The sequence below is a fragment of the Electrona antarctica genome, assembly GCF_951216825.1.
Source record: "Electrona antarctica genome assembly, chromosome: 17".
In the NCBI taxonomy this organism is placed as follows: Eukaryota; Metazoa; Chordata; class Actinopteri; order Myctophiformes; family Myctophidae; genus Electrona; species Electrona antarctica.
In genome coordinates this window covers 37,031,220-37,052,740 of record NC_136798.1, presented here as the reverse complement: position 1 = coordinate 37,052,740, position 21,521 = coordinate 37,031,220, and the positions used below count along the sequence as shown (strand labels likewise).

Sequence of the window (21,521 nt, the reverse complement as noted above, 5' to 3'; positions counted from 1 at the left end):
CAAAGGCAAGACCACCAATGCAAAACACCACCCAGTTTAATGGCTACTTTGGTTGTGGCTTCTGTTTACATCCTGGTACTCTAGTAGAGAAACAGGTGAAGTACACTGTGACTCCAACAGTCTATGCAGACAGAGAGGCGAAGGCAATGCTGTTAGACATGGAGCAAGCAGTAGCACAGAACAAAGGTGTCAGAGGAGTGAAAGGTCCATCACCACTCATAAACATGCCTTATTTTGATATAGTGTGGGGGTTCGTACCAGATTATATGCATGCTGTTTTACTTGGTATCATTAGACAATTCACAGAGCTACTTTTGACCAGTAGTGATCAACCATACATTGGAAGTCCCAACACTATGAGGATGCTTGAGAACAGGATGAAGGATATTAAGCCTCCACACCTGATAACACGACTACCCAGGCCCCTTGCAGAGCGCAAATACTGGAAAGCTTCAGAGTGGCGGGCATGGCTCCTATATTACAGCTTGCCAGTCCTGAATGGCATACTTAAACCATGCTATGTGAAGCATCTAAGCCTTCTGGTGTCTGCAGTATTTTTGCTTTTGCAAGAAAACATCAGCTTCTAAGATGTAAACAAAGCAGACGACATGCTGTTTGCGTTTGTCACCAAGGTTCAGTTGCTGTATGGGGAAGCAGCTATGACATTTAATGTACATCTGCTAACTCACCTGGCAAAGTCTGTAAAATTGTGGGGGCCACTCTGGGCACAATCAGCATTTGTGTTTGAGACTGCAAATGGTGGTCTTTTGAAACTGCTGCATGGAACTGTGTGTAGCTCTTCAGATAGTCAACAAATTCCTGTTGCACAGAGCAGTACCATTCTTCACCACTAAGTATGCAGTTAGTGAACAGATAGAGCAGAAATGCATTGTTTTAAAATCCGGTGATGAGGTGTACATTTGTGATTTCCCAAATGCACATGAGCGAGACTAGTCGGGAACCCCTTTTGGTGTTTTAAGCATTGTTATACTTTACACTTACAGCAAACATTTTAACTCATGTCTTTGCTTCCGGGGGTCCCTGGAACAACATATTTTCAGATCACGGTCGCCGGTCAATTTCATATAATGTTTGGGGCCCTTGACATGAAATAGATAGCACCACTGACATAGAAACATAGGTTTTTTCAGAAAACTGTCATGATTTAGAAGACATTTGTAGAATACGTTTTCTGTCCTAAATGGGTTAATCGATCATTAAGAGATTCTTCATCAAAGTTTACAATTAATCACATTCTGCTGTTTATCTAGAGTTGTCCCTTTTTATTTTATTGTTTTTCAGTACTTATTCAGTCAGTGTATCAAAAGCCCCCACATACTTAACTGTATGGTGCCCAGGTCTCGTGACATCAGGGATGGAGATCCTGCTGTCTCAATTAAGTCCATATATAGAGATCCCTGATGTCATCAATATTAGTACTGTATATGGATATATGTCAGAACCTGGTGGTTCCATATGTTGATCCTTCTCCATCCATCCTTCCTCTTTGATGTCTCCCTTTTGACTGATGCCTGTCCATTTAAACTTGAGATAGGCCTGCCCCAAAGTCATTTGTGCATCTGGCAAAAACTAGAGTTCTCAACAGGCCCGAAAATTAAGGCCCGGCCCTACCTAGGCCCTCATCAAAGCCTGTACACTCAAGACACTTCCCCTGCTGCCAACCTTAGATCTCCATATATGGAGCTGGCCTGTTCTGACATAAAATATGTTGATCTGACCTCATCAAAACCTGTACACTCAGACACGCTCCATATATGGCCAGTGGCGAGGTCGCTTCTCGCCCTCAGCCGTCTTACTGGTTAGGCTGTTTTGAGTGGTGCAACCACTCCTATAGACGGGTCCCTGTGTCCCCTGGCTGTGTCTGAGCACGAAAATAGCGTTCTAGCATTTTTTCACCACCAAGTGTCACTGTTGCACAGCCTAACACACAGACAGACACACAGGCCAGGGAGGAGGGCTTGTACAGTATGTACAGCACAAGTACTGTACAGCACCACTAACTTCAGACGGGTCTGATTTTTGAAAGGCATATTACTGTATGTGAATGAAATCTCTTTTTTTTAAGGTTCTGGCGACATAGCCTACAGAAACACCATTGGGTTTTTCCACTTCTGTACGTTAGACACAATCAGGGATCCCAGCATTGTAAATGTATTTTCTAACCTATACAATTCAATATGCTTTATTTTTTATGTGCTTTATTTCAACTTTTAAATTTCACCCAAATGTGGGTTCGCCAAAACAATGTACCTGTGTGTTAATTAAGGATGTGTGTGTGTGTATAATGTATGTATGCGTGTGTGTCATTGAACACCATGTTGGAGCCAAAATGCTTTATTCTCTATTTTGTTTTGTTATGTTTTAACTCATGTCATTGTTAATTATTACCATGGATTGACATATCCGACATGATTACAAATCTCTGCTGTTCTTCCTGGAGTTGTCCCGATGTTTCCTCAGACGGATGGATCTCCAATCTACACTTGTCAGTTGTCATTTATGCTTGTAGATCGGTTGTTTTTGACGATTTGCTGCAGTGTTGGGTCAGACTTGTTGCATTCGTTCAGCTTAGTGTAAATTGTTCAGAGTATCGGGCCAGTTCCAAGTAAGAGTCTAGCTGGTGGACCAGCATGGTCCACCAGCTAGGCCAGCATCACCAGCTAAGCTCATGCTGGTCTACCAGCATGAGCCTTGCTGGTCTAGCTGGTGGACCATGCTGGTCCACCAGCTAGACCAGCAAAGACCAGCATAGACCAGCAAAGACCAGCATAGACCAGCAAAGACCAGCATACACCAGCAAAAACCAGCAGGGTGTACTGTACAAACACTGGGCAGAGAGAGACCCATCTTTGGGTCGCAGACCAATTGTTATGGAAGTAAATATCAGGGGTTTATTTTCCTACATTGAAAAATATAGCCTATATGTTACAGTACAATTAAAAAAACAGTCAGATAACCTCAGTAAAACTAACTATGCCTCAACCTAGCCTTAACCTCAGTAAAATGATATGCCTGCCACGAAGCTAATCAAACACGGGTAGGGCGGGTCTATGGTGTTTTGTACTTGTACTGTAGTCTGTAGATCTGCTACTGTTGCTATTTTTTAATTTGAATCCTGAAAAGTAACAGTTTTGGAGGTTTTCAGATTTTCCACCCGACAGAGACGATTTACAGTAGCAGCTGACCAAAGTAATGTAAATTTTTTTTTGCATAAATGGGTACAATTCTAAAGGAAAAATTGCATTAAATCGTACTAAAATATCAATCTCACTTAATGATGCTAACCTTTCAAAGTACATATAATGTTGCTTCACGACTAAGTCTTCAAAATAACATAATTTGTTTGCATAAATGGGTGAAATTGCACGCACGCACGCACGCACGCACGCACGCACGCACGCACTCACGCACGCACGCACGCATCAGGGACGTAGTGGGCCCATAATTCAGCCCGGGAAGTGGAGTTGCGGAGTTGTGGAGTTGCGGAGGCCCTCTAGGCGCGCGGCCAAAGGCCTATTTTATTAATAGAAAAAAAAAACGGCTGGCCCAGACCGGCCTGGACTGGACCGGCCGTTCGGGAGTTGTCCCGAATTTCCCAATGGCCAGCACGTCCCTGGCACGCACACACACACACACACACAAACACACACACACACACACACACACACACACACACACACACACACACACACACACACACACACACACACACACACACACACACACACACACACACACACACACACACACACACATTCTACATACAGGTTCTACATACTGCACACACACACATTCTACATACAGGTTCTACAAACCTGTACATCTACATGTTCTACTATTACTACTACTACTACTATTACTACTACTACTACTACTACTACTACACCAATACATTCTAAAAGTGAGTGAGTCAATACATCATCATCTGATAGAGCTACTCGAGCCCACACGGTTTCTTCTAAAACGCCATTGACAATGAAGGGACAACTTACGTCATTTGTCCCTAACAAAAACATTAAATGGCATGCCATTAACAATAAAGAGAATTTAATGTTTGTGTTGGCACCGTTTGTTTTAAATCACCATTACATCACATTTTTCTAGTTATTGAGCCCCTCCTATGCCTGGCTTTGAGTGTTTGTGTAAACACAAACATTGAAGACAAAACTGTGTAAATACAAACATTGAAGACAAAAGTGAGGACGCAAATTGTGATTGGCCGGCATGATTGGGTGGGAGATGTGCCATTGGTTGAAAATTAGATGATGTATGATGACGTATGATGATCCGTCTGTTTGGTTAGAAATTAGAGCCTAACTAGAACTGCACTCTGTCGAGTGTCTACTTGCTTGTTGCAAGTATAAATGGCCTACTAGTGCGCAAGCAGAGCGCGCAAGTACTATGTATATGTCGATCAGTGTCGGGTGGATTAAAGGAAATGCCTCTATAGCCTATATGTAATTTGTAAATTGATTAGCGGTATACTGTGGTTACTTTGCGTATGCCCCGTTTGATGCGTATGTATCGTAGCAGACGTCAGGGTATAACTGGTATAAGTAGCTCTTAATGATGACGTAATACAGATATGGATTAAAGGACCCAATGTCAGGGTGTAATTGGTTTTTGATGGTGACGTAAGGATGATATGTTTTAGTGTCGGGAGGATTAAAGGTAATGCCCCCATGCATGTATACATGTATGTAATCTGACACCACTGCCATATCAAGCACAAGTACTCATACGCATGAGTGACGGCTTTCAATGGTGACGTATATGTCCATCAGTGTCGGGTGGATTAAAGGAAATGCCTCTATGTATATGTATATGTCATTTGTAAATTGATTAGCGGTATACTGTGGTTACTTTGCGCCCCGTTTGATGCGTATGTATCGTAGCAGCATATAACGTCAGGGTATAACTGGTATAACTAGCTCTCAATGATGACGTAATAAATATGTTGATTAAATGACCCAATGCCAGGGTGTAATTGGTTTTCGAGGGTGACGTAATGACAATATGTTTTAGTGTTGGGAGGATTAAAGGTAATGCCCCTATGTATACATGTATGTAATCTGACACCACTGCCATATCAAGCACAAGTAGTCATTACGTCATATGCTGGCGCATACGCATCAAACATCGCCCTGGACGAAAACTATTACTTGCGTGCTCTGCTTGCGCAAGTAATTATACATTTACCATCCTGTCTGTTTAGTGTGAATATTATGTTGTAATTTTATGGACTTTTAAATCCATAGAATTACAACAAACATTAATAATGTTTGTTTATTATGGTAATATGTCATCTCGCTGATATATACATCTTGTAAGGTTCCACTCACACTGTCGAAACAGTGACAGGACGGCCGTAGGTTTACTGGGGAAACTCTTCCTGTCAGGTGAAAAGAAGCAGCTTGGACTCCAAGGAAGCATGAGGTCAGTCCGCTGACCCCCAAGTTGGCAGAGGAAGTGTAGCGCCCAGGATTCTGGGGGGAAAAAATCCCCCCAGTACAGAGACAGAACACGCTTCCTGTCACTGTTTCGACAGTGTGCCTTACAAGATCAGCGAGATGACAAATTACCATAATAAACAAACATTATTAATGTTTGTTGTAATTCTATGGACTTTAAAAGTCCATAGAATTACAACATAATTCACACTAAACAGACAGGATGGTAAATGTATAATTAGGCTCTAATTTCTAACCAAACAGACTTGGCCGCCAAATGCATTGGAGGGGCTATTAAACACCCCTCAATAATATCAAAGTGAGGGGCGCTCTTATCATCATTCGTCATCATACATCATCTAATTTTCAACCAATGGCACATCACCCACCCAATCATGCCGGCCAATCACAATTTGCGTCCTCACTTTTGTCTTCAATGTTTGTATTTACACAGTTTTGTCTTCAATGTTTGTGTTTACACAAACACTCAAAGCCAGGCATAGGAGGGGCTCAATAACTAGAAAAATGTGATGTAATGGTGATTTAAAACAAACGGTGCCAAACATTAAATTATCTTTATTGTTAATGGCATGCCATTTAATGTTTTTGTTAGGGACAAATTACGTAAGTTTTCCCTTAAAAAACATTGAACAAAAAACAAACCTATAGGAGGGGCTGGCGCCCCTCAAAAATACTGTTACTGAAGAAACAGTGTGGGCTTGAGTAGCTCTATCAGATGATGATGTATTGACTCACTCACTTTTAGAATGTATTGTTGTTTTAGTAGTAGTAGTAGTAGTAGTAGTAGTATTTCATTTTGTTCATTAGCAGGAAGCAGTGTGTTAACTACAAAGATGTTTAAATTCTAAAAGTGATAAAGGTACCAAATAGCAAATACCAAGAAGTACCTACTGAAGAAATTGTTAGAAACCCAGTTCTCACTTCTGACCAGGAGATGGCAGCAGCAACACACCCAAACCATATTCAGGGGTATTCAACGTTTTTCAGGCCACTAACCCCAGTTAACTGAGAGATGAAGCAGGGACCCCTTAGCTGAGAGAGATGAAGCAGCTAGGGAACCCTTAGCTGAGAGAGATGAAGCAGGGACCCCTTAGCTGAGAGAGAGATGAAGCAGGGACCCCTTAGCTGAGAGAGAGATGAAGCAGGGACCCCTTAGCTGAGAGAGATGAAGCAGGGACCCCTTAGCTGAGAGAGATGAAGCAGGGACCCCTTAGAGAAGAAGAACTTGTATACACTATTATATATACAAGTTACAACTGTCTTGCAGATTAAACTTTTGCACTGGTTTCATTATAGGTTTCACAGACATTTAACCACTTAAAGACTCAATATGTGGTAAACCTGACCTCTGGCTCTGCACTTGGTTTGCTCCTTTTTTCCGCTCTACCAAAACACTTCACCGAAAACAGCCGATCTACAACATCTGCGTTTAGGGTACAAATGGACCCACAGTACACTCTCAGGACATTATGGGGGTCACTGAAAGAAGTAAAAGACAAACCACTGTCCTACTGCTACATATAGAACATACCTTCATATATTGGTCACACTTAAGGTGACCAGATGTCCCCCTTTTCGTGGGACAGTCCCTCATTGCCAGGACTTTTCAGGCGTCCCACAAATTGAGACCATGTCCCACATTGTGACTAGCAGTGTTCAAATGCCCTATAGTCCCCTAATAGTTGGCTTTCTGTTGTAAAGCTCTCTTTCCTGCAAAATGTAGCCTACTATTAAGTCTGTTCAAATAACATGAGAAATATCCCCTAGGCTACAGTACCAAGTCAGCCATGACCAAAATTACCCATGACCAAAATTTGCATTTAAAACCAAATGTGAGATCAGAGGGGTTTAATAATAAAATGATAGGCATTATTAGGCCTATGGTCAAATATGACATCAACGCATTTGAGTAATAAGTTGCTAACGCCGCCCCGCCCCCCGGTTCCACACAAATACTTCTGTCCCTCAAATTAACAGTTTGGATTTGATTCTGGTCATCCTAAAAGGGCATCAGCAGCTACAGAACAACAACAGGTAAGTGCTTGTCTATGAAGTCTATGTAATAGTGGCTCTGCAGTGCAGGGTGACAGGTTTGAACTGCATGGCTTGAAACAGAACCTGTATTCTCAGTTGAGATTCTGGTTGGTTTACATTACTGGTCAGTAGTCAGGCTGCATTCAGGTGTTAATGGCATACCAAAATAAGTCGGAAGTCCATGAGCCAGAGCTCCAAATGTGGGCTCCTAATCTGAGCATTATATGAAAATATGCCAGAATTTGCATAACTTTCCAGAATCAAAATTGGATATAAGAGGCAACCTTCTTATTTAATTGTGTTTACATGTTAGAATCAAAGGTTTTAAGACAAGTAATAAGTTGCTACCCCGCTATGTCGTACCTGGAGGCTAACTAAAGGGGCACATCTCTCGGCTGGTGGTGGATCAGGATAGGGCGAGGGACACGTCAATCATCCTGAAAACGACCAATGGGAGCGTTGGCTGAGAGCAGCAGACCACTCCTATACTGCTCCTACAAGCTCACTAGGCGTCGCGTACGACGTACCAGTGAGCTTGTAGGTCTGCTATTGACTTGGGACGTTTGGACCTGAGAGAGCGATTCGGTCAGTGTCGGTTTCTTCTTCCTACATATCTTAGCAAGTCGGTACGCGATACGCGTTAAACTTAACAGACACACATTATTTTACCGAGCTGTCTGTCTGTCAGTGACTCATTTTGAGTGACACCTGTCACAATAATGTCAGTGTTGAGAGAAATAACAAAGGTTTCGCTGGATGCCGCTGTTGCTCTGCAATGTAAGTATAACGACTGACTGACGGTGGAAGTATTAAATCCGTGGCTTGCATTCACTTTTATGATCTTTTAAAATTGTATACATTTTATGAATTGCTGTCACGGTCACCTGACAGTCGAGCTGACACATGTCATGATGTTGAGGGCACCTGTGTGTGTGTGTGTGTGTGTGAGAGAGAGAGAGAGAGAGAGAGAGAGAGAGCATGACCGAGATAAACTAAGTAACTATAGTATAATTTGAGAAATGGACATTGTGAGTACAATACATTTCCTCAGTTTCCTGGTCCTATTCACAAGATGTGTGTGTGTGTGTGTGTGTGTGTGTGTGTGTGTGTGTGTGTGTGTGTGTGTGTGTGTGTGTGTGTGTGTGTGCATTTTGTGTGGCTGTGCGTGTGTGTGTTAGTGGCAGGTTTCGTCAGTGACACTGACATCAGGTCGCTGACCAGACAGGACCTGTACGAGTTGATTCCTGGACAACAGAATATCCGACAGAGGAAGAACATCTGTGACATCATACAGGTCTGTGTCCCCTCTCTATGACCTCATACAGGTCTGTCCCATATATGACATCCGGCTCCGGAGCGTATCTGCTCAAGGGAGGGCAAAACTTTGCCGAGTTTCCTTGCGAAGCCCCGCGGAAGCATGAGCGTGCGTCACAGAGCGCATGTTCGGGTCTGTAAGTCCCGGAAAAGATGTGCTGTGATTGGCCAATAATCACTTGAGTGGCAGCGTGACGTACTTCCTCTCCCAGTGTAAATTCTTCTGCCCCTCCTTCAACACACATCGCTCCAACCAGGGACGTAGCTGACCATTTGGTTGCCCTACTCGTAGGATATTTGTGCTGCCCCCCCTCCCAACGAGAGCACTGCTATTCCTCATCCAGATCGGCTATTTTCGCCATTTGTATGAGGACGCACACACGGCAGCTCTTTATTAGGCGGCAAAGCCGCAGCGAAATTTGTTATTTTGAGGGTCGGCTTGGCACTTTTTGGCACATTTTGTTGCCCCCCTCGCCGTGTTGCCCTACTCACAGTGCGTATTGCGCGTATAGGTAGTGACGGCACTAGCTCCAACGAACTGCAGCGGCCAATGAGGCATCTATTTTTTTAATATCTATGGTCTCGTGTCCCCTCTCTATTGGTGCGTTCAGACGGACAGATGAAACTATGCAAAAACGTGCTGTGAGTTGATTTGGAGCAGCTAAATGCATAATTTGGTCTATGCAACGTCATGTCGCTGGCTTCCATTGACAATGAATGGTAGACTGCATCGTTTCATCTGCCCGTGTGAACCAAGCCCCCAGTGAAGCTCTCCAACGTTGAGGCGCTCGGCCCTAGTGGTAAGAACGGGGACTGCAGGCGGACCCGTGGAGTTATGACGAGGAAACCCTGTGCAGCTGTGCTTTAACATTGAGCGCCCGTTTGCACTTCCGCATTTTGGACACCAAATTTGGTGTCCAAATCGAAAAAACACGGAAGTAGACGGTTCTTCCGGGTGCTTCAAAACGCCACTGAGCAACATCCACTGAAATGAATAGCGGGGGGGGGGGGTCGGGGCTGACTTATAGAGTCTTTAACTACACCTCCTGAAATCCGGTTAACGGAAAGCTGTCATTTCCGTTCACAGAAATATATATATATATATATATATATATATATATATATATATATATATATATATAGGTCCAGCAGTATGACTGGACGATGCCAATACGAATAGATAGACCATTGGAATGGTTTCCACCTGGAACGTTCAGATGCCAGCTGCAGAATGCGGTCTGACTGGCACCTGTGACTGTACTGTCACAATTTACAATTTGGGCATTTAGCAGACGCTCTTAATCCAGAGCGATTTACAGTAAGCAAGAACAACACATGGTAATACATAAAAAATAGTTATCAATAATCATATGTAAGCTAAGAACCTAACATCCGTCTAACAGTTGAATATCTATAATTAAACTATGTGTATACACTATAGAGTGCTGTCTACATAAAATGCTATCTAAATTACATACGTTTAGCCTTTGCATACGCCTGTAAGGTGGTCGAGGGCAAGTGCTACGGTAAGTGCTACTACGGGTAGCACCGATGATGGAGTCACGTGTGTGCAAAACTGCATTTCTGTACATTTATGTGCATGTTCTGTTTTGTGTTCTATTGTAGAATGTGAAGCCAATAAACGCTGTCTTAAGGGAGCTGTTGGAGTTCATCCGAGATGATTATGTTAAAGGTAACGTCTAATACAGTACATCTTTCATTAAGCAGCTATTACACTCATAGGCTGTGTATGTATTTACTAAGAGCAGAGATCATGAATTGTGCTGTTTTCTTTACTTGTACTTTCTCCTAATCTCAAACTCTCAATAATATCCACCTCTCCTTTCTTTGGGTTGCTTTGTGGTTTCATTCTGTGAATCAGTGGTTATCAAACTTTTCTGAGGCCGAGGAGTTACATTTTGTTGTGGAAAATAGCCGATCTACACGCTCACGTGTGGCGGCAGTGGCTCAGGGGTTGAGTTAACTCCCCCAGAGTTAGTGAATCCATAATTGCTCCCGGTGAGCAGGTTGGTGCCTTGCATGGTTTCCTCTGCCAATATTATGGGACTTGGCTGTTGTTCTCTGTAAATGGTGCATTTATATAGCACCTTTATCCAAGGCGCTTTACATAGATTGTGCATTACATTCACCCACACATTCATACACCGATGGCAGAGGAAACCATGCAACCAACTTGTTCATTGCGAGCAATTAGGGGTTCAGAGTCTTGCTCAAGGACAAACTCAGGGGGAGCCCAGGATTGAACTGGGAACCTTCCTGAGCATTGCAATACACCTATAGATCGATATCCATCCATCCATCCATCCATCTTCAACCGCTTATCCGTAGTCGGGTCGCGGGGGCAACAGCTCCACCAGAGTGCTCCAGACTTCCCTCTCCAGATCGATATAGATCGATAGTCAGTCAAAAACGTTTTTCTTTACTGGCGGCACGCACAGCTCACAGGAGCAAGCCAGCAGACCACACAGATTAAAGTTCTCAGTGGCTACGACTAATTTCAACAATTTCATTTAATTTTACCTTTTATTTCAACTCAGATGACAGTTGAGCGGCAGGCCCTCATTTTCAAGTAATTTGGATTCCATGGAAGTTTCCATGTCTTCGCATGTCTTCTATGGAAGCATGTTGCTCAATGAGATCTCAATTGAGAGCTCGTAGATAGGCTATTTTCAGTTATCATTTTAAGATTTTGAGCATTTGAAGGGGTTAGACTTGCATCCATCTGCATTTTCACCTGGTCTGGCAGTATGTAGAACATGTAGATGTACAGGTTCTACATTGTAGAACCTGTGTGTGTGTGTGTGTGTGTGTGTGTGTGTGTGTGTGTGTGTGTGTGTGTGTGTGTGTGTGTGTGTGTGTGTGTGAATGGTAAATGGTGCATTTATATAGCAACTTTATCCAAGGCGGCTGTGTGTGTGTGCGTGTGTGTGTGTGCGTGCGTGCGTGCAGTCTGTTTCAAAATGATTCAAAACGTTTCAGTTGTGAGATTTTATTTTCCTTTAATCAATTATGTGACAAATTTGGTGTCCTATTCACAGTACACTCACTGTCGTTCAGTGTCACTGAAGGCTGTATGTATCATTCTGTTTGCTCCCAGCACCAGCAATGAAGAGTGTGTGTGTGTGTGTGTGGGGGGGGGGGGGGGGGGGGGTTATTTCTCTCCCTGCCTCTTGAACGATTGCTTTAATTTTTGGAGTATACAGTAGACAAGCCATGAATGCCGAGATCAAATATTATATTCACACATGTATTTATTTACAATGTATTTGTTTTCAATCTATCTCGAGTTATCTCAGTGCTGTAACCTAGGTTTTTTCAGACGGAATTCCATAATTAATTATACCCTGTGCTGCATGTGCACGCATACAGTAGGCTATATACGCTTGCGCGTGGTCAATGGTTGAAATGATTTGCAGGCGGTATACGCTATTTTCCCCCAAAAACGTTGGCACGGCATGCTACATATACTGTAGCGTTTAACGGTAGACTACACTACACTACTGAGTTATTTGGCTGAACTGAAATGTGTTCCGTTTCCTGTCATGTTCTGTGTTTCTATTTTTCTGTCTCTCTCTCTCTGCTCCTCTCCAGCGGCCCTCACTAAGAATTGCTTCCTGGATGACTACCAGGTTATCTTGAGGGACATGGAAACCAAAGTGGAAAGTGTCAACTCCTTCCTCAAAGCACACATTGGCCTGTTTGAGGAGTACGCCGAAATGCAACAGAAAAGTTAGGATCTTTTCATTTTTTACGATTTATTTGGGGGATTTTATGTCTTTATTGATAGGACAGTAGGCTTCTTGCTGACAGGAAATGGGGAGAGAGAGATGTGGCAAAGGTCGTCAGGATTCGAACCTGCGACACACTGTCAGGCAGCAGCCTAGGTGCCCGGACTGCTACCCTAGCCATCCGGGCCAAGTTAGCATAATTAAGTATGGTTGATATTTTAGTAGGATTGAATGTAATTCTGCCTTTAAATTTGAGACAGGAGGACAATTTCACCCATTTATGCAAACAAATTATTATGTTATTTTGAAGACTTAGTCGTGAAGCAACATTACTTTGAAAGGTTAGCATCATTAAGTGAGATTGATATTTTAGTAGGATTGAATGCAATTTTGCCTTTAGAATTGTACCCATTTATGCAAAACAAAATGTTACATTACTTTTTTCAGCTCAACCAGCAAATTCGAGTGTTGATTTTGAGACAAGGTGTGCCCCTTTGGTCAAGAGTCAGTTCCACGGTCAAGGTAAGGTCATTTGCAATTAACACGATGGACGCCAAAACGCTTCGGAACCCGTCAGATGACGGGTTCAGATTTAACCCTGGAGGTTGCTGAACCTGTCAGATGGGGGGTTGTAAGGTTTATATCAATACCAAGCAGCCAAAGCTCAGAACTAACCTTTCGTGCTGCCCAGGCTGCTAGACAGCGCCTACGTTCTTCCCATCAGAGGATCAATGTGCACGCCTCCCATAAGGATCCACTCATTGTTGTTTCTTTGCTGCTTGTTTTCTCCGAAAAATACTCCAAAGTTGTTGTTTTAGTCCAAACTGCCCGACGTTCAGATGTAAATAGTGATTTCTTACTGCTTGTGGTGAAAACAAATTATTATGTTATTTTGAAGACTTAGTCTTGAAGCAACTTTACTTTGAAAGGTTAGCATCATTAAGTGAGATTGATATTTTAGTAGGATTGAATGCAATTTTGCCTTTAGAATTGTACCCATTTATGCAAAACAAAATGTTACATTACTTTTTTCAGCTCAACCAGCAAGTTCGAGTGTTGATTTTGAGACAAGGTGTGCCCCTTTGGTCAAGAGTCAGTTCCACGGTCAAGGTAAGGTCATTTGCAATTAACACGATGGACGCCAAAACGCTTCGGAACCCGTCAGATGACGGGTTCAGATTTAACCCTGGAGGTCGCTGAACCCGTCAGATGGCGGGTTGTAAGGTTTATATCAATACCAAGCAGCCAAAGCTCAGAACTAACCTTTCGTGCTGCCCAGGCTGCTAGACAGCGCCTACGTTCTTCCCATCAGAGGATCAATGTGCGCGCCTCCCATAAGGATCCACTCATTGTTGTTTCTTTGCTGCTTGTTTTCTCCGAAAAATACTGTTGTTTTAGTCCAAACTGCCCGACGTTTAAGATGTAAATAGTGATTTCTTACTGCTTGTGGTGAAAACTAAGACATGTCGGGTGCTGCTCGGGGGGTTGTATATGTTTGTGTGTTTTCTTGCATACATGTGTATTGTCATGTGAAGAAATGTAAAAATAAAGTTTACCAAAAAAAATGATGAAGACTGATTCAGATCTAAACATGTTGGCGTTGTATTAAAAAAAGGCTGTTAACTTTGAAAAAAAAAAAAAAATACACATTATGCCCTGGCTGCCTGCAGTAATTTCAAATGAACACCAGGCAGCGCTGAAAGTGTTAAAAAAAACTATCTGCAATGTGGGGTTTTTACCCAGGGTAACTTTCTTCACATGGGGTTTTTACCCAGGGTAAATTCGGTGATAAACTTGAAATGGATGTAAATCCTCTCTGTCGGATTGAAACCTCCAAACCTCCAAAGGATTCAAATTCGAAAATAGAAAAAGTAGATCTACAGGCTTCGCGCCACGTTTTCGAGCTTGCCGATCTCCTACTTTTGATGCTTTTGTGTGACGTGTAGTGTGATCAAGAAGGGCCTAAATTTGCGAAAAAACTAAAAGTTTGAATACAGAGTTAAGAAATGTCTGCTTGACAGCGATGAAATGTACGGTAGGTTTGGTACTACCTCCAAATGTGTCTCCCTGAAACAGTGTTCCATTTTCAGGAAGCGTCGCAGCTCAGCGCACGGTGAGTGTCCAAGTGATTGTTAAAGGTGAAACCTTCAACTGTCACAGCACTCTGTTGCAACGCATGAGGCAGCTGGGTGGACTTCACGTAGACGAGACCGACAGCGGCCCGAAGGTCGTCATCGTCTTCTGCCCGGTGAAGACGCGCCACATGACAGACATTGAGGCAGCAATGAAAGACGTTGTCACAGGTAATAGCATATACGCTTTGTTTTCTTTTTCTTTTCTTTTTTTTTTTAAGTGGTGCAACCACTTTCTTAAGTGACTTTGTGTGTGGGTGGCTGGGTGGCTGGCTGGGTGCGTCTGAGCACGAAAACAGCATGGTTGTTTTTCACCACCTGTGTGCAACCTAACACACACAAACACACACACGCACATATTAACTGTATATATGGTGATTTCGGGTGTGCCAGTACAGTACAGTACAGTACAGTGACAGTACAGTAGAGTTTCGGACGCGGGGCGGCTCGCCGGAATCGGGCTGGCACCCTGGGTGCGTTCCTGTGGGTCTGGAACTCCCCTCCCTGATTGGCTTCCTGGCAGGCAAAGTTTTACTCAGGTTAAGGTTAAGGTTAGGCATAGTTTTACTGAGGTTATGGTTAAGGTTAGGTGGAGGCATACAGTAGGTACTGAGGTTAGGGTTGTAAAATAATAAGTACTTGCATTGACCTGTATCTGTAATTCTTTGTGCATATTCCACATAACTTGATGGCAAAAAAAAAAAAAAAAAAGATACAGAAAGGTTAGTGTTTTGTTCCATCCATACAATAAATGCATTCCTAGAGAGCGAGTGGAATGGAATTACAGACATCACAGAAAAACCCAGCATAACCTAAAGCCCAAACCACACCAGTGGGTCGTTTTTCTTTGTGTGCTCTGTGCTGCTTCAATTCATTATCTGTTCTCCTCTGCCCTAGTACACTACTGCAGCTAATTTAGTGTTGCCAGATTTTGCTGTGACTAGGCTATGTTTTACCATTACCATTTTGTCTTAAGCCCTAACCACACCAAAGGGTCGAGGCGGGATATGTCCTGTTGCACGTTGGCCTTCGCAACGCTGGGCACGGCGACTCGCTCGGCTAGCGCCTCGCTCGGCGGTGCCTCACGTAGCTCATGGCCACCAGACACGGCGCGCCTCCGTCAGGACATCAGTGATAATGACAATGCTACAATCGCAGATAATGACATACTGAACAGTGAGGATGCCAGTATGGACATTTTGGCACCATTCAAACGTGCTGATAACGGATGATTTCGCCGATTCAATACATGATACCAGTCGAATGGGCTGACGTCGTCCCACTTTGTCCTAAGTGATTCAACACATGGAATTCAATGGCCCAAACCGCACCAAAGTGTCACCATGCAACCCCTTGCAACCGTTTGGACCCAAGGAGCTGCATGGTGACCTTTTGGTGTGGTTAAGGCTTTAGTGTTCAAAAAACACAATTAAATTGTTAATCGCAATTATTTGTTTGACAATTTATCATCATGTAAAATGTCATAATTGTGACAGCCCTATGTACTCAAATTCTACTATAGTTACTTAGTTTATCTCGGTCATGGTTTCTCTCTCTGTCTCTCTCTCTCTCTCTCTCTCTTTCTCTCTTTCGTCTTCTCAGGAGGGGCGGCCGTCATCCTGGTAGTGATGCATCACACGCACAACGTCGATTACATCGCGGCGTCGCTGGGCGCCGACTGCCGCTGGGACTTTGTCAACGTACTCTACCACGAGACCGTGCCCGGCCTGCTGACGTGCGCATCTAATGTGCAGGCGGTGGCACAGCTGCACGGCATGTTGTTGAAGCACAGCAGTGTTGTGAGCCCTGTTGTGAGCCCTGTTGCTGTCTCGAGTGAGTTTGAAATATAGTGGCCCTCTCCATCATCAAAGTTTCCCACCCCTGCCCTATCCAATGTTTTGTTTTGTAGCCTACTGCTGATGTTGGCAAATGGCAATAATAGCACAGTAATGATAATAATCTAATATGATGTGTGTAGTTCTTTATAGACCTAGCCTCTTCATTTTTTATCTGAAAGTGCACCAGATTGAAGCATTTTCATCCCAAATTTAAAAGAAAATCTGGAGCCCAGGGGGGCACGCCCCCCCAACCCCCCCTGGCGGTGCAGCGCTATCATTAGAATCTTGCGTAGGACTACCTGAGTCCTAGAACTGCCACTGCCTGCTTGATTTAACAATGCAATATGATGTTTTTTTGCCCCCTCATAAATCTCAATTGACCCCTCAGTCATTTCATCATGCAGCCGGCCCTGTCTACAGACTACAGTAAAAGTACAAAACACCATAGACCCGCCCTACCCGTGTTAGCTTCGTGGCAGGCATATAATTTTACTGAGGTTAAGGCTAGGGTTAAGGTTAGGTTGAGGCATAGTTAGTTTTAACTATTGTAACATATATATTTTTCAATGTAGGAAAAGGAAAATAAACCCCTGATATTTACTTCCATAACAATTGGTCTGCGACCCAAAGATGGGTCTCTCTCTGCCCAGTGTTTGTACAGTACACTCATAGAGTTACTGTAAACTTCTGGGAGTGCAGGAGGCCTAAGGTCTGGTCAGTGTGTTTGATCTGTGACTCCCACGGGCAAACCCTCCTCACCAAAACTAGGATTTTGGAGGCAAATGATTAGGCAATTCTTTTTTTTTTGCATTTAATTATTTTCTTGATCGGTGTAATGATAGTGTTGATAGCTAGGAGCAGTTGAATTGTATTTCTCTTATACATTTTGGGCCGGCCCATAAACGTTGGTCGATTGGGGTCAGAATTTGATGTGACTATGTCATGTTATTTTGAAGACTTTTATTCATGAAGCAAAAGTCTTATTTTCTATTTGAAAGGTTAGCATCATTAATTGATATCGATATTTTAGTATGATTGAATGTAATTTTGCCTTTAGAATTTCACCTATTTATGCAACGAAATGTTACATTACTTTTGTCATCCCGACCCGCAAGTTTGAGTGTTGATTTGTGTGCCCCGGTCGAGCGTCAGTTCCACGGTCAAGGTAAGGTCATTTGCAATGAATGGCCCCTACACACTGTAGGAGTTTTAAAGTAGATTTACACGCTCAACACGCGTCGCTTCGCGCCACGTTTTCGAGCTTGCCGATCTCCTACTTTTGATGCTTTTGTGTGACGTGTAGTGTGATCAAGAAGGGCCTAAATTTGCGAAAAAACTAAAAGTTTGAATACAGAGTTAAGAAATGTCTGCTTGACAGCGATGAAATGTACGGTAGCTTTGGTACTACCTCCAAATGTGTCTCCCTGAAACAGTGTTCCATTTTCAGAAAGCGTTGCGGTGAGGCTCCACGTGAATGTAACAGGTGAAACCTTAGACTGTCACAACACTCTGTTGGAACGCGTGTGGCAGCTGGGTGGACTTCACAAGACCGACAGCGGCCCGAGGGTCGTCATCTTCTTCTGCCCATTGAAGACGTGCCACATGACAGACATTGAGGCATTACTGAAAGACGTCATCCCAGGTAATAGCATATACGCTTTGTTTTATTTAGTTTTAATCCGTCCAATTAGTTTTACGGAATTATTGAATTTCACTCGCCATCTGTCTGTTGCATTCTCCTCCTGCACAGCGAGATTCAGAGTTAATTCAACATATCTCGTTATCACATAAGCATGTGTGTATGAATTCATGCGAGTCAAAAAACTCAACCCATTGGCTTCATGGATGCAAAATGATGGATTCCACCAATGTTATATGAAGACCCACCCTACCTGATTGGCTTCCTGGCAGGCAAAGTTTTACTCAGGTTAAGGTTAAGGTTAGGCATAGTTTTACTGAGGTTATGGTTAAGGTTAGGTGGAGGCATACAGTAGTTACTGAGGTTAGGGTTGTAAAAGAATAAGTACTTGCATTGACTCTGTATCTGTAATTCTGTGTGCATATTCCACATAACTTGATGGCAAAAAAATAAAAAAAGATACAGAAAGGTTAGTGTTTTGTTCCATCCATACAATAAATCCATTCCTAGAGAGTGAGTGGAATGGAATTACGGACATCACAGAAAAACCCGGCATAACCTAAAGCCCAAACCGCACCAGTGGGTCGTTTTTCTTTGTGTGCTCTGTGCTGCTTCAATTCATTATCTGTTCACCTCTGCCCTAGTACACTACTGCAGATAATCTAGTGTTGCCAGATTTTGCTGTGACTAGGCTATGTTTTACCATTACCATTTTGTCTTAAGCCCTAAAAGGGTCGAGACGGTTTTAGCGTTGTCCCTGCGGTGTGATATGTCCTGTTGCACGTTGACGCACGTCGTCCCACGTTGTCCCACGTTGTCCCAAGTGATTCAACACATGGAATTCAATGGCCCAAACCGCACCAAAGTGTCACCATGCAACCATTTGGACCCAAGGAGTTGCATGGTGACCCTTTGGTGTGGTTAGGGCTTTAGTGTTCAAAAACACAATTACATCGTTAATCGCAATTATTTGTTTGACAATTCATCATCATGTAAAATGTCATAATTGTGACAGCCCTATGTACTCAAATTATAGTTACTTAGTATATCTCGGTCATGGTTTCTCTCTCTCTCTCTCTCTTTCGTCTTCTCAGGAGGGGCGGCCGTCATCCTGGTAGTGATGCATCACACGCAGGACGTCAATTACCCGAACATCGTGCAGTCCCTGGGCACAGTGGGCAGCGACCGCGGCTGGGACTTTGTCAACGTGCTCTACCACGAGACCGTGCCCGGCCTGCTGACGTGCGCGTTTAACGAGCAGGCGGTGGCACAGCTGCGCGACACGTTGCTGAAGCACAGCCCCGTTGTTGCTAACCAGTGTGTATTATTGTAGCTATGGTGGAGGTATCTCTGGTAAAACCAAAGGTGGTGGCGGCGGTGGTGTTTTCAGATGGTTTGCTGGTGGTAAATGATAAACTCAGGAGCTTCTTCTTTTTTTTCTTTTTTTTTACTTTTTCTGTTTTGTATGTGTCTATGGAGTTAACATTACTCTAATAGACGCCCGGGTGTGGCTAGAATATTCAAATATGTCTTCCCTGTGTATTTTTGGATTCTTCTTGAAAGCTGAAAGCCTTTGAGTCAAAAGGCCCAATCAAAAATACACCGCTTTAGTGACACACTAAAATCCTCTTCTCCACTAACCCCTTCCCCATTATCATACAACAGCTGTGGGCGAGTTCAGGTGCGGGGGGCTAAGGTAAAAAACAGGTATACGTAATGAACTGGTAGGTGTGGCCACATAAAACATCACTTTAACACTTTCTGTAATCTGTACACTTTTTTTAATTTATTTTTTATTGAATCTTCCTTTTTTTTTTTTTTTTTTGCTGTAACCTACAGCAGTGGTGCTCAGCCTTTCCAGGCTGTGACTATATGTAGTGGAATATATAGGGTTTAAGTAGTTAACCACATTAACTACACACGATTGGATAATTTTACTGTATGATCTTTTATAGATTGGACCTTCCTTTCGCAATCAGAAACATCTGCGTACGTGTGTATAGATGTACAATGGCACAGAAATGATGTGGTAGACAAAATTGGTTGCAGTTAAAAGGGAAATAAATTCACTTCTTCACACTTTTTTCTTCCTTGAAACCAGTCAGCGGATTAGCCCATAATACAGTAGTAGCACAGCAGCCATATTGGAAAGAAATTGGGCCTCTTCCTCTTAGGTGTTACCTAATGTTGGCTCACGGGAAACACTGCTACACCCGAGGGTCTCAAAGTGGGGTCCAGGGACCCTCATGCATGGTTCCTTGAGGGGGTTCCAAATGGCCCCTTCCGGGTGCATTACTCAGCATTATGGGGCCAAAAATATAGCTTTTTGGCAGATGTTCCCTCTAGAATGGGGCTACTGTATTAAGATAAAGTAAAAAGCAAAGTTCTTTGTTTACCCAGGGAAGTGGACTAAGCTCGAGATGCTTGTTTACAGCCACACCCTGCTCATAGAACATTTCATGGTAGGGGTTCAATGCCTTGCTCAAGGGCACTTCAGCGGTGGTAATTTTAACGTGCCGGTCCGGGGATTCGAACTGGCGACCTTCCGGTATCAAGACCGCTCCGCAAACTGTTCGTCCACCGCTGCCTAAATATATTAGATAGATATAGATATTTAGTGGAAGCCCATACAAATACTGTCAACTAAGTATAGGCCTGGTTTAAGTGGTTCAAAATGTTCTTCTACTTGGCTCTTTAGGGACGTCTTCATTTGTTTTATCATATAATGCCATTGCATATCATGTTCTCATGGATGTAATCGAGTACATTTGAGCAGGCCTCGGATAAAACGTAGAGGGGAAGTAGGACTGTTTTACAACTTACTCGAAAACAATAATGTAAGAGCTTGAATTTGTCTGTTTCTATAGGGGGTATCATCTGAAGCGCCACACTGTTGGACAGGATATACTCTGTTGATTAAAGCTGTAACTGCACACTGATGTGAATAAACACTGACAATAAAGCATATTGTCTAATGAATACTACCCAATACTACCCAAAACCATACTACCCAAACCTCTCGTCAACGTGTCATCGAACTACTTGAACCATAGCTTTCCTATTCTTGGGGCAAACATTTGCCAAAAAAATAGTAGATCTACAAGCTCACAACAGGGTGCATTGCGATGCCTTGTGAGCTTGTAGATAAGCTATATTTGGTGAATACACCTGAGGGACTCCAGTCAAATAAACTTCATATAGGATTTGTGTTTGTTAATGCTGTAAATGCACAGCATGTAAATAACAATGGTTATGCCCCCACCTCTAAATCACTGTTTAAAATAAAATAAAACAAATCCGCATTATCGGGTGCTTGACATAAT

The 21,521-nt window shown here is 43.1% G+C and overlaps 1 protein-coding gene across 2 annotated transcripts in view; it reads left to right on the top strand.

Annotated features, from left to right (window-relative positions):
* LOC306941219 (uncharacterized protein) overlaps positions 1–21,521 on the top strand; it is a 165,351-nt gene that overhangs the window by 118,359 nt on the left and 25,471 nt on the right. The window contains exons 1-2 of one of the 2 annotated variants that reach the window (XM_079526541.1): positions 8,167–8,303; positions 8,705–8,820. In XM_079526541.1, the coding sequence (XP_079382667.1) occupies positions 8,246–8,303; positions 8,705–8,820 (174 nt within the window). In that variant the 5' untranslated portion in view covers positions 8,167–8,245. Of the gene's footprint in view, positions 1–8,166; positions 8,304–8,704; positions 8,821–13,624; positions 13,700–21,521 lie in introns of those variants that run through there. The other variant, XM_079526539.1, reaches the window with a different exon arrangement.